This window comes from Lethenteron reissneri, chromosome 21, assembly GCF_015708825.2.
Source record: "Lethenteron reissneri isolate LAM-NWPU_2019-01 chromosome 21, ASM1570882v1, whole genome shotgun sequence".
Lineage (NCBI taxonomy): Eukaryota > Metazoa > Chordata > Hyperoartia > Petromyzontiformes > Petromyzontidae > Lethenteron > Lethenteron reissneri.
The window spans coordinates 929,133-943,829 of NC_083799.1; the positions used below are offsets into that span (position 1 = coordinate 929,133).

General features: G+C 40.2%; 1 protein-coding gene across 1 annotated transcript in view; it reads right to left on the bottom strand.

The window, feature by feature from the left end:
* Positions 1-248: 248 nt before the first annotated feature.
* Positions 249-14,697, bottom strand: part of LOC133344996 (actin-related protein 3-like) — a 31,933-nt gene continuing 17,484 nt past the window's right edge. Inside the window, exons 9-12 of the mRNA XM_061555333.1 lie at positions 8,410-8,502; positions 4,758-4,883; positions 4,133-4,216; positions 249-2,027 (exon numbers count right to left, since the gene is read on the bottom strand). Of these exons, the coding sequence (XP_061411317.1) occupies positions 1,932-2,027; positions 4,133-4,216; positions 4,758-4,883; positions 8,410-8,502 (399 nt within the window). The 3' untranslated portion in view covers positions 249-1,931. The remainder of the gene's footprint in view (positions 2,028-4,132; positions 4,217-4,757; positions 4,884-8,409; positions 8,503-14,697) is intronic.

Here is a 14,697-nt window from a genome sequence, read left to right on the forward strand (position 1 = left end):
CTGAGTCTCGTGGTGATGTACTTTAAAAAGCCTCCTTTTGGACACATCAGAAAAGTAGGCTGGCTATTTCCAGTAGAGTATTCACATCAACCAATATCAGCTAGCACAGTGAAGTATGATATAAATAAAGAAAACAATCCTTGACCAACACGGCATAGGGAAGGTTTTTGTCCAGCAATGGGTTAATGGGCTGAAAATTATCGTTACAACTGCTACCACATATTTTAGTATATAACATTCAAAAATCATTCAGCTGCAAAGAAGTGCCTTTTATTGGAATGCTGTACCTTTCATACAATCAGTATTTAGATCACGTGAAAAATAACAAAAGGCTATACTGCAGATCCAACAACATGAAAAGCCATTTTATGGTATTAATTTCCGAGTATCCAGTGACAACTTTACATTTTAATATTTCTAGTCACTTAAAACACCTTTGCTGGCATTCAGCTGAAAGTGTCACCAATTACAGTTGATATAGAAGAGTGTTTGGTCCACGCTGTAATTGAAAAATAGAATTATCACAAATACAGCCACTCTCAGGGGTAAGGATAGATATTGGCATGTTTTGCTTTAAACCAAGGGAATGCATAATTTGCAGAAGATGATGTTGAATTATCACACACCCATGTGACATCACATTCGATGAATGCATTTTCAAAAATATCAATCCAATGATAAGTATTTAAGCAGACTACCTCAATACTGCACTTTTTTTGCCAAAACCCTGTTTAAAGTAATTACGAAAAAAGTATATTGTTTGGTCAGTACATAATCAATTTAACATCAAAACTTGGATCTTTGGAGGAAATCTTATCTTACAAACACAACTAACAAAATGTGTTTTCTGCAGTCCCAAATTACAATACCAACTTGATTTTGATTAAAAAGTATCTTTTCAGTGACAAGGTTAATTGTAAATGTTTTCTTAAATGTACTTATATACAAGTTTAATCATTAATTACTGCAAATTTGTGTCAAAATGGCGCCAATTAATATTTTGATTGGAAAGAAAATCTGCAGAAAAAACTAAATTACCCAACTTGGAACCTTATATAATGCATGATGTACAAGTAGAAAAAGTAATGGCAGGCCGATTGTTTCACAATCAACCACTGGCCAGCCTGTCCTGATAAACCACTCTGTGTGCATGTGCCAAGACACAGTGTAATTAAAAAAAGTTTGCTTTACCATTATCAATCACAACCGATAACCAACAAACATTTCTGCAGAGGATCAATCACGTAGAGTACGTAACGTGTTTTCTTTCAAGCAAAGCTTAGAAGCGGGTCCTGATTCTCTTGAGGAAACCAATGATTCAGAGGATAGCAGACATCTATTTTTTAATTCAAATCCTGTTGCCCAATCCATCTCAAAAGCCCACACAAATGGTGGCAACCTGTGGCAATTTCAATGAAGCACTTATTTTAGTTTTTAAGCAATCCTCAAAACATTATTTTGAAATTGGCGTTTTCAAAAAGACTGGCAACACATTTATGAACCGTTTAAATGAGGCAGAATGGGAAAAAATATTCAGTGTTTTGGCAAATTCAGAGCAAAGCTGACACTTCGGTAATGTGCTATGCAGATTATTGCCCACCACTAAAGTCACAATTTGTGACAGCCACCTTTCAGATAAAATGTTGGTACTTAAGGCTTTTCATAACATCCCAGACAGCAAAGAACCATCTGATGATCAAGGGGCAGCCCATGACATCTGCATTGAAATACTTGAGTTATGCAAGGCAAGCATTTGCATACAAATAACATTTGTCACAAAATAAAAAAATCAAACCGAGCAGAAAGATATTTCGTAGGTGGTATGTGTTTACAGTGTGTTGTGTCTGAGCTCTCTACACTGAAGGAGAAAGAGCTGGGAAGAAGGCTTGGAAATATCCTGTTTGGCAGAACTCAAAAGGAATGTGCAAGTGTTAGGACATCACGCCAAACACTGGGTTGTGACGGCAGATGCTGGGGCCATATTCCTCGTAATCCTTCTTGGTATGGCAAACCTGGAAAAACTCAGGCTGGGGGTCAATGGGGTGACAAAGCATGGTGTTAGAAAATTGTCCAACCTACTCAAAGTTTACTGAAACTAAGCTCATATTATAAGTGATTTTTTGTTTAATTCATTTTGACATTGCAAGTTTTTCAAAAGAAACAGCAGTGCATACAGCATTCAGCAGACCTATAACATGTTTATTCTTTTTATTGGTGATAATGCATTGGCAGTGGTGCACAAGCACAAACAAAAAAACTCACATTCATACAATAACAACACCAATAATTGTCTCTTTCAGGCAATGTTATTGACGAATGTGTTGAGTAACATGTTGAAAATGACAAATACCCCCTTTTCACTGGTACATTTAAGGTACACCAACACGGAACCCTCAGGGTACAGGTGGTTTTCCACTGACTATTTGCAGTGCCGAACCAGAACCAAACTATGATACCCTGGCCTCATAATGCATCCGAATCTGGCGGGGGGCCCGGCAGGGTCAGGGGTGGGTCTAATTATGTGTTCAATGTGACGTCATCACACCTGAAAATTACAAAATGGTGTTCAGTGGGTTTGAATGAGTTGGAAGAGAGAAAACAGCCTTGGAGCGCTGAACAATTGTGAAAGAGTGTTTGTAGCCATGTGTGTGATTGTTCACTGCATCATATATGTGCGTCTCGATAACACACATTGTGTGACGTCTACATTGAAAACTCATTTCTTTAGAAATGCTTTTCGTACTCTTTGGTTCTTTCGGTAAAGTCACGTAGGTTTAACAAATAATAGATCATGACGTTTTTTTAAAAATTGTTACGACTAAAGATCACGATTTTATACTTTTTTTTTGCATGGCATTGAATTGCAGCACCTCTTGTTGCTGCATGGGTAACGTGACCATTACATACAGCATATACATATCAAAAACTGATTCTTTCACACATGATTCAACACAATTATAGTTAACCTGGATAACAACTTGCCAATGCGTCTGGACCTTTTTGTACAAGACTATACTGCTATCGTAGCATTTTAGCAAGACTATACTATAATAACATTTGACATGGCCTCGTAATATCTAAAACATGCAACGCAATTTTCCTCCAACAATATACCTGTCACCGCAATAAATTGTGTCTTGCAGGAGCACAAAAAATATAAAAGTGCTAATTCAGCCATAAAATACACACAAAGATACAGCTTTTGTGTCCGTTGTAGGAGGCTACTGCTTCTGCCATGACCAGTAGAGGTAGGGATGCTTTATAAGAACTAATGGATGTGGCATATTTTATCTAACTGTAAAATGCTTGAAGATTCATGATATACACTGTATACTACATAGCTAACTGGTATGTTCAATACATTAATATTTTGTAATGTTGCCAGGGATTGAGATTAAAAAAAACATTTATCTTTTCTCGCTATCTAAGGAAAATTGAAATCTACAGAATGAATTAAATGTGAATGCCAACCTATAAATGCTAGGTTATTGCTCGTGATAGTTCACCTAACATATGTGCTTCAGTTATTTAATTCTAGTCAGCAAGAGCAAAACACAAAACCAGCAATGAGACATTGGGCTGGTACAATTGTAGGATCTGTAACATTTTGTGCAAGCACACCGACCTGCAGTATTAGGTGGTGGCAAATAGCTGACAGTAAAGCAGGGAACTTGCCAGTCTCTCCCTATGGATTTGTAGTTTTGATCTCTTAAATGCATACATTTTTGCTGGTGATCTGCAGCCAATGTGATATGGCAGTTAAATAAAACATTCCAACATGGTCTATCCATATTTTGTCAATATAATGCTTCACTTTGTGCTTTTCAAGTAAACAGATTTCAATGATAGGATTAAGAATAACTTCCACTGACAATAATTCCACATTGACATGTAGGCTAGATGATTCTTGTCTCATCACTGAGGCTTATGGAAATGGTGAAATAATACTACTGAAAATGTAGTATTAGTTCAATATGGTCTCCAACAGCTTCAGCAATTATAACTGTAATGTTTATGGGATTCACTAATATGTAACATGAAATACTCCTGAAAGCTCATATAAAAATGTGCACGTGGTTATTAATTCATATCGCTGCCATCTAGTTTGGGGCATTTTGGAAAGGAAACTTACTGTGGAAGCCAACATGGAGCCCCCAAACCACACTGCATAGCGTTGCATGTGATGGGTAATCACTTGCACATCGATGGGTTTCGGCTGCAAGAAAAAAGACATTTTTATTCAACATAAGTGAGCATTACACCCAACTGGGTAACAGTGATGTAAGAGTACACAACCAACAATTGGCAAGTTTTAAGTTCATATCTTCCCTACAGGATTAAAATAATAGCTACCAATCTAGAGAAGTCAACAGTGGTTGTTATAATGGGGACACAGACCCCTGCCATATAAGTGTGAAATGTATCCACTGGATTCCACATACTTTACTCCGTAATTTTGAGGTGTGCCTCATTTAATGCACGTGGCTCTGTGCATGCCCCACAACCTGGTACTCGGCACAGAGTAGCACCTGCAGCCAAAATAGTATGCATAGTCCAAGGCTTGGCTCCACACACACATGCTCTAAAATAGGTTTCGCAGCTCGTTTTGCAAATGACGTGCATGGTTGTGCAATTTTGTGAATTTATGACATACAACTACCACAATATGGTTAATCTGCCCAATGTCTGAGCTGCAACTGGAACAATGAGGTCCCACACTGTGTACGATTGTGTACCGCTGGAGGCAGTATAATCACCTTGATCCGGCCTCCACTTAGCTCTTCACTGAACTTCAGCCGGCTGTCCACAGTGCGTTTGAGGTCCCGTTGGAGACGACGCCCAAAGTCGCGGAACATGGTGGAGCCACCAGACAGCACAACATTCTGGGTGCAGATACACATGGATGCACACATGCACACACAGATGTCCCCCGTATAGCCTTAACAGACTGTTGGGGCAAGTGTTGCAAGCCAGCACCTATGAAGGATGGCTTGGCACAGCACACAAGGGCATGGGTGGCCAGCACCATGCCTGGACGCCTTTGTCTCCCCAGTGGCAATGTTTACACACAGCCACAGGTACTCATTTGAGGCTGAGTCGACTTGGGGGAGCCCCAGGACTGGTTTGGATAATCGTCACCGGCGTTGGCTGTGAGTTAACAGATTCTTTACAAACGCATTAAAACATACACTTAGAAATTGAAATAAATCCAACATTAAAATGTCGTCACGACCAAGCAGGTTAAAATTCAACGACCAATTTCATGAGGTCCTTAAGCAGAGGTATTTAAGTTACATGAATCATACGAATGTGTATATATGTAGCGGATGAAACAGCCAGCTCTTTCTATTGCACCGAAAAAACCTCATTCCACAAGTGATTGCGCGCGATTTCGCCAAGTGTGATTCAATGTTTACGCTTCACCACCCACCTGAATTTCAACTGCATTTTCCATACATTGCAACAATTGCCAAAAATTAGGCAATTTCAGAAAATTACATAAACATAATCGGAAATTGTTGCTTGTTGGAACCACAACAGCCACTCGCTGACGGACATATGCATCATGCGTAGCGCTCTGAAGCCTTCATATCAATGTGGTTAATGCAGACATGATTCCCTGTAAAAGGTTTCAGTTGGCGTTTTAACATCTTAACCCCTGTTATGTTGCCAGAAAAAAGGGGAAAACCCTATTATCAACGGTCTTCATATAAAGCTAATTAATGGAAAATGCATTTTGAAAACAACTTTTCATGCTTTGCTGCTTTTGAATAACAATGAAAAATGTTAATGCATTGTCATGATATCAATTGCCTATTACATTGATGTTTGACTATCTCAAATAAACCATTAAAATAAAATCAAAGCGGTTAATTGCGTGGGAAGTAGTGCTCATCCCTGTTAGCAGTCTTGAGTCAGTGGTGAAAATTCAGTTAATCCACTTTTGATTTCCAAAACAAAAATGTATACTACTATATATTTTATCAATTGCAGCAAAATAACAGGCTGCATCCAGCCCTGGTCAGGATTTGAACTGATCACATTCTAGTCGCAAGTTGAGTGCCCTTACCACGGAGCCACCCATCCAAAAATAGCCAAAACAATGCCAAAAATGGGGGAACTTAACACATTCTAAGTCTCACATGAGATCTATTTGGAATTCATGAAGTAACTTAAATAAATTCTGATACCGATAAAGGAGCTTGATTATTGCAGAGTTTATTTCCAAACACGTTTCTGATAAAAGTCTGAGGCCTAGTCTGTGGGTGAATTGCTCTTTGTGCAGAAAGTTTGGAATTAACGCATTTTTGTGCCTTCGTTCTGCATGGTGGAATGATTCAGCCAGAGTTTGGGTAGGGGCTATAGAACTGTTAAAAATGTACCCAAAACTCAAAAGGCACAATTCCAGTGTGAAACCGCACTGCTCTGTATCTGGGGGAGGGCATAGCCACCGAAGTGAATTTGAAGTGAAATTGGCGATCCAGTCCATATGCCTTTCCAACATGCGTGCAGTCTGAAAAATTATTTGCCTCACCCTTCCCAAATGAAGACCACCATGGTAGAATAAGTGGATTTTGAGTTTGCACAAATTAGGGTTACGCTGAATATTCCATCAATGATTATACTTGTTTCAAACTAATTGGTTTGGTCAAAGCTGATGATCGAATGCAATTATTGGTGGAGAAAAAATGTAGTGCAAGATTGGAAGGGGGGTGGGAGGCGGGGAAGTCGGTGGCGGATCCGAGGAAAACATCGCTCCCCAAATGTGACCCTAAAATTGGTATTTTGTTGACGTGTATTTCAATTTTTCCCAATATTGTGTTTTAGGAGGGGAAAAAAAGTTATAGATCTGAATTTCGATTTAAAGCTTTCGTGACTGCAGGGATTCATCTTCTTGGTTCTTTCGGTAAAGTCACGTAGAAGGGAAATAATAAAATAATAACAAATAACAAAATATATTATGTGCTTTGTTTATAGGAATGTGTAATGGTGTGCAGAGTTTAAGTATTCAGAGACTTGAAAATAAGTTAAAATGGATGGTTTTTAGAAGGGAAATAATAAAATAATAATAAATAAAACTTGCTCAAATATATTATGTTTTATTTTTATTATTTTATTACTTCCCCTTCTAAAGATTTATAGATCTGCTTCTAGAGGGAGGAGTGAAGCAGTCGTCCAGTGGCAACTCAAATTACTATTTGCCTAATTATGTAATCCAGAGTTAGCTAACCTTCGTGCTTGGCACACATTTATAATATATTGTAACAATAAAAGAGGTCAAAGCTTGGCCAACAGTAAAATATGCCACCACACTTTACCATGGCTTGTTTTCTTCTGCCAGTTGCTGCAACTGTTGGACAGTTAAAAGCTTAACTTAAAAGCTGCTAGAAAAAAGTTAAAAGCTGATATGCTGTTATTAAGTTGTCTAATGTAGATACTGGAAGAAATTATATTGCACAGATGTTTACAGGAACTTGATAAAACAAAATTACAAGGATACGAGCCTTTACAATGTTCAGCTTTTTTCAACAAGTGATTTCACTGTAATTGATAGGCTTCCAGTTATGGAATCAGTGTTTCACTATAATAAACACGATTTGCACTGTTTGTATCGTCACGAGTTGTATATGTCAGTGCTAAAATTAGCCTTCGGTAGTGCTCAGCAAAGAGTTGGTGGCTCTGCTTAAAACGTGAACATTTAATATTTAAAAGGCAAGGAAGGGCCATTCTCTACAAAGAATGACTACGGGTTTTTTTTTTACTTCTCGCAGAGCGGTGCTCATTCTGTTGATCCTCGAGTAATTATAGGTTCAGTCAACTTTTGATCAGGATTTGAATAGTGAAATTTTCACCACTGGCTGCAGAATGCAAATGGAGATGTATTCAAATATCTGGTTAATTGGCCAGCTTTTTGTACAGTAAATGTGAAAAAGGCCACCTGTGGAGTGCACAGTCGTTTGTGAGCTGGCTCTGCAAAATGCTGGTCAAATATTCAGGCCAGCTATTTAATTATCAGCTGTCAATAAGTGGTGCTTTCGTATGCAGAACCAGACAAATAACGCGTGAGGAATAATATAGGCTGCAAAGACATATCCCTTCTCAGAACATAAGCAGTTGACACGATGTGAAGTCTTTATTAAACAAAACATTTTAATTCCACATTTAATAATTTAACACCAGGCCTAAGGGAAATACAACATGCCCTAAAAAAAGCAATTATACTTGACAACATATACGGGCATGCAGGTACATGTGTGTATATTTTTAAAGGGCACATAAAAGCATGTTTACCTTTTTTCTGCTAGGCAAGAGTCTGAAGCATAAGTTCTGACAGTTTAAGCCCTGAGATTTGGTGGAATGTTTTGACCAAACAAGAGCAGAGTCCATCTGACAGACAGGAGAACTCACCTTGTACAGTGGACGCCGCACATCAATGGGGCAGTTCTGAATGACATTGTCCACCACCTCTGAAATGGGCTGGGTAAAGTCTGGGTTGCAGAACTGCAAGAAATACGATTATTCATTTATCAAGACCATATTTGAAACAAACACAGCATAAGGTATATTTTACAATGGACACACAGTTCACATGCTTCATGAAGCATATGATGTCATTTCAGGTGTGGTGTCACACCTGGATTTAAACGCTCTACAGGAAAGGTACAAATATACCATGCATATTGTATACAAATCTGCTGGCCTGTGAGGTAGACAGTAGCTATAGGTACACAAAGTAGGTCGCTGACCTATATCTACGGATCTTTATGTGTCATCCTCTGGTATTTACCGGTATACATTTTATTTTGCTACTCTGGTTACTTGCCACTTTCAAAATCAGTATTTGCCAAACAATCCAAAACGGATGAGGAGCAGGCAGCTCGGGTCCGGCTAACTAAAAAGTCGATCTTGCTGCAAAACTAATAAAATAAAACAACAACCCTGTGTTACTATATGAAGTAAATGTATTACTGTAAATGTACGAATGTGTGCAGTGCATGCGTTGTTGTACAGACCACCACCCCCTCCCCTGTCACCCCCTACCCACCATCGACAACCACTTAAATATTGCCTTAAGTAAATGTATTATACTTGAATTACATATCGTATACATTATAACAATGAGGCATGTTCGAATGCATTGCTATTATACATTGTACATTAAATAACATCTTTAAAATCCTATAGTCGGTAAATGCTTCTACTATATATACACATTTTTGTTAAATTTATTTTACATTTTTGATTTCTTTAATTAGCCTGCCTGGTGTGGTGATATATGAAATCCAACAAGCTGGCTTTCTTGTTAAAATTAGGCAAATAATTAAGTGCATTCAAAAGTAGTTAATATTCTGCTAGCAATGGTGTGAATTTGAACGTGTTTGTAAGCTGCACGTCTTTCGAAGTTGGTCTTCAACATTAGTACGTGGAATTTTCACAATTCACAAATGCATTAACATTATATCTAACATCGGAAATTTTTATTTTCGCTTGTAACAAGCAGTATTGTCTGTACACAACCAGCTAGAAATGGTTTCATGATGAACACACATCACTGTCATAGGCTGGGTTTGACAATAATGAGGGGCCAGCACCTACGATAGTGCTGTTAAACCCAACCAACGCCTCAATGAAGAAAGGAGTGTTAAATGTGGGGAAGTTATAGATTCAATAATAATACTCACCCTTTTCATTTATTTAATTTATTACAAATGCTTACCCCGAGCTCTGATACTCTGATGGTGCCATTGTCTTTGAGTTGTGCGCCTTTTGGCGTCATCTGGTCCAACCCATGTGAGACTAGGCGCTAAGGAAAGCTGTCTCGGGTGTGGACCAATCAACTTCAAGGACAGTGCACATTATCAGTTATATCTTTGGTTTGTATTATGACTGCAGGTATTGCGGTCTATGCAAACATGACTCCTTGTAAAAAGGTGTCAGTTTTGTTGCCAGATAGAAGGGTAAAAAACCAATTATCATATTTTTACTGGCAAATGAGGTTCCCATGGTGTAAATGCTTACCCCGAGCTCTCATACTCTGATGGTGCCATTGTCTTTGAGTTGTGCGCCTTTTGGCGTCATCTGGTCCAACCCATGTGAGACTAGGCTCTAAGGAAAGCTGTCTGGGGTGTGGACCAATCAACTTCAAGGACAGTGCACATTATCAGAGTTATGTCTTTTGTTTGTATTATGACTGCAGGTATTGCGGTCTATGCAAACATGACTCCTTGTAAAAAGGTGTCAGTTTTGTTGCCAGATAGAAGGGTAAAAAAATTAACCCGTAAAAACAAAGTTTTTCACTATAAATCCTTTATATGCGTGCATCGGTTTCATTTTATTATTCATTTCTGTTTTTCTTGAGTAAGCAAGCAAGTGAAGTTAATATAAAGGATTTAAAATTGAAAGATCACCTCTTGACATGCCCCGTATATTCCCGAGGGTACTAGCGTTGACCCGTTTTACCACTTTAAAGAACCTGGCGGCTTCAATTTAACTGCTCTATAAATAGTCTCCACTGTACAGCGTGGGGGCAGGGATTTCATGCCATGTGGTTAGTCAACATTTGCGTCATCATGAAACGGGCGGCTAGAGTCCTCTCGTCCTCTGGCTTGAGATGGCTGCCACCTATGGGTCAGATGATTGTCTGCCACCATTAAGCAATTGGTAATTAAATATTTTAAAAATTTCCCTAAACAGTGTAAAATTTTGGAAAAAAAATTTCACGAAAATTGTCACGCAGAACGAGTCTGTGTGCAAAATATCAGCTCGATTGGATCACGGGAAGTGGGTTAAAAAATGACCGAAAGATTTGCATAGTCCTAAGCAAGCAAGCAAGCAAGCGAACTTAATATAAAGGATTTTAAAAATTTACCCGTAAGAACAAAGTTTTTCACTATAAATCCTTTATATGCGTGGCATCGGTTTCATTTTATTATTCATTTCTGTTTTTCTTGAGTAAGCAAGCAAGCAAGTGAAGTTAGTATAAAGGATTTAAAAACGAAAAATCACCTCTTGACATGCCCCGTATATTCCCGATGGCACTAGCGTTGACCCGTTTTACCACTTTCAAGAACCTGGCGGCTTCAATTTAACTGCTCTATAAATAGTCTCCACTGTACAGCGTGGGGGCAGGGATTTCATGCCATGTGGTTAGTCAACATTTGCGTCATCATGAAACGGGCAGCTAGAGTCCTCTCGTCCTCTGGCTTGAGATGGCTGCCACCTATGAGTCAGATGATTGTCGGCCACCATTAAGCAATTGGTAATTAAATATTTTTTAAAAAATTCCCTAAACAGTGTCAAATTTTGGAAATTTGTTTTCACGAAAATTAATTGTCACGCACAACGAGTCTGTGTGCAAAAAGTCAGCTCGATTGGATCACGGGAAGTGGGTTAAAAATCGACCGAAAGATTTGCACGGTCCTAAGCAAGCAAGCAAGCACACGAGCAAGCAAGTGAACTTAATATAAAGGATTTTTAAAAAATATATCATGCATAGAAATTGTATGCAGGACAGGGTGCAGCCCTGAAATTACTGCATGTTTTTCATGAAAACGATGTGAGCCACCAAACCCATGAAAAAATATAGCAATCATACCCTCTGCTGGAGGAGACAACCATTACACATTATACTCATGCATAAATAAATGTTAATAATGCTAACAAACCGTGATGTTTCACGATCAGTCAACATGGCCAAAGCCGTTGACTCCACAACATGTGTAACACACATGTATGTGTGACCATAGATATCTGCTGCTGTCAAATAAAATGTGAATTTTATGAAGAATTTCATCCAATCATCTTGAAACAAAAGCTCTCAGGCTTATCCAGACCGCAAGCTCAAAAAATAAGTAAATGTGTGTCCATTTTGTAATTTATACCATCAACTCCTAGAGTTGAAAAGATTTGACCATCCTCACAGACAGCATTAGAACAAAGGTACCATTGTCATCCTAATTAGGACTCATCAGGACAGTAATCAATGTTTGATGCTGCAATATACCTCATTAAAACTCATTAGGTCTCATTAGTGCAGCAGTCAATGTTCACTACCACTATAAGCCTCTGGGAGGTATATGGCGGCAGTGGCGATTGCCTTTGTTTCACTGCTGCCTGTTGGAATGGTAATTTTCTCAACTCTTTCAGTTGGTAGTCTCAATGACAAAATGGCCACATATTTAGTTATTTGAGTCGGTGGTTTGAATTGAGATATTTTGTTCATGTAAAGCACACCTTTGTGTGTTGTCAAATCTAATTTTCAGCCTGAATTGTATTCTGTTGTGATCAAATTATTATGTTAACACTTCATCATTATATCATTGTAAGGGACACCAAGAGGTGAACCCTATTTATGAATCAATATACATTAACAGCTTGTGAGTTCAAACACCACGTTCGACTCATTGGCGAGGTATCACAGGGGGAGATGATGTAGGGCACGCAATCTGATTTGAATATGGAGAACCATTCAAAATCGGATTGGTTACCAGGGTAATAAGAAAGAGCCCACGAAAATCCAAATCTAAATGAGGGGTTGGTTGGGAGACCGTTGAGAGAAACCAAGGGGATTGGTGGAATAAGGGAAAGTTCCAGAAAGGATGGAGAGGGGGTTAAAAGGAGCGGATAGAATGGATTTGTGGCATTTGAACGGAGTTAACTGCCTTAAGTGTTATGTACTATGCTGAAGACGTAATAAAGGTCGAAGTTCAAGACTAACCTGGGCCGGAACTCTCTTTACACAATTATTTAATTGTACTGATCTACTCTAAACACTTGTTTGCATCATAGCAAAAAACTATTTATAGTGCCTCCACAATCAGGAGGCACAAGTGGTTCATGTTATAAGAATGGGCAATCCTGCATAGTAGTTATAAAATAGATACACAAGCAGTTAACTGTGTAGCAATGTTAGGAATGCAGTGCAGGAAAATATGCATGCCCCTCCTTGCAACTGCCTTTCTGCATCGTTGTGGTACAGTGATATTCCCTCATACTGGTAGGAACGAAGTGGACCAGACCACCAATAGATTATATCGTCCGTCCGTCCGTCCGACTGTCCGTCCGTCCGTCCGTCCGTCCGTCCGTCCGTCCGTCCGTCCGTCCGTCCGTCCGTCCGTCCGTCCGTCCGTCCGTCCGTCCGTCCGTCCGTCCGTCCGTCCGTGGGAGGGGTTCGCATTTCAGTGATTGGGGGGGTTATTGATCACGAGGGAGTGATTGGGGGGGTTATTGATCACGAGCGAGTGATTGGGGAGGTTATTGATCACGAGTGATTGGGGGGTTATCGATCACGAGTGATTGGGGGGGTTATTGATCACGAGTGATTGGGGGGGTTATTGATCACGAGCGAGTGATTGGGGGGGTTATTGATCACGAGCGAGTGATTGGGGAGGTTATTGATCACGAGTGATTGGGGGGGTTATTGATCACGAGTGATTGGGGGGGTTATTGATCACGAGCAAGTGATTGGGGGAGGTTATTGATCACGAGCGAGTGATTGGGGGGTTATTGATCACGAGCGAGTGATTGGGGGGGTTATTGATCACGAGCGAGTGATTGGGGGGTATATTGATCACGAGCGAGTGATTGGGAGGTATATTGATCACGAGCGAGTGATTGGGGGGGTTATTGATCACGAGCGAGTGATTGGGGGGGTTATTGATCACGAGGGAGTGATTAGGGGGGTTATTGATCACGAGTGCTTGGGGGGGTTATTGATCACGAGCGAGTGATTGGGGAGGTTATTGATCACGAGTGATTGGGGGGGTTATCGATCACGAGTGATTGGGGGGGGTTATTGATCACGAGTGATTGGGGGGGTTATTGATCATGAGCGAGTGATTGGGGGAGGTTATTGATCACGAGCGAGTGATTGGGGGGGTTATTGATCACGAGCGAGTGATTGGGGGGGTTATACTGGTAGGAACGAAGTGGACCAGACCACCAATAGATTATATCGTCCGTCCGTCCGTGGGAGGGGTTCGCATTTCAGTGATTGGGGGGGTTATTGATCACGAGGGAGTGATTGGGGGGGTTATTGATCACGAGTGATTGGGGGGGTTATTGATCACGAGTGATTGGGGGGGTTATTGATCACGAGCGAGTGATTGGGGGGGTTATTGATCACGAGCGAGTGATTGGGGAGGTTATTGATCACGAGTGATTGGGGGGGTTATTGATCACGAGTGATTGGGGGGGTTATTGATCACGAGTGATTGGGGGGGTTATTGATCACGAGCAAGTGATTGGGGGAGGTTATTGATCACGAGCGAGTGATTGGGGGGTTATTGATCACGAGCGAGTGATTGGGGGGGTTATTGATCACGAGCGAGTGATTGGGGGGTATATTGATCACGAGCGAGTGATTGGGGGGTTATTGATCACGAGCGAGTGATTGGGGGGTATATTGATCACGAGCGAGTGATTGGGGGGGTTATTGATCACGAGCGAGTGATTGGGGGGGTTATTGATCACGAGAGAGTGATTGGGGGGGTTATTGATCACGAGCGAGTGATTGGGGGGATTATTGATCACGAGCGAGTGATTGGGGGGGTTATTGATCACGAGGGAGTGATTAGGGGGGTTATTGATCACGAGTGCTTGGGGGGGTTATTGATCACGAGCGAGTGATTGGGGAGGTTATTGATCACGAGTGATTGGGGGGTTATCGATCACGAGTGATTGGGGGGGGTTATTGAT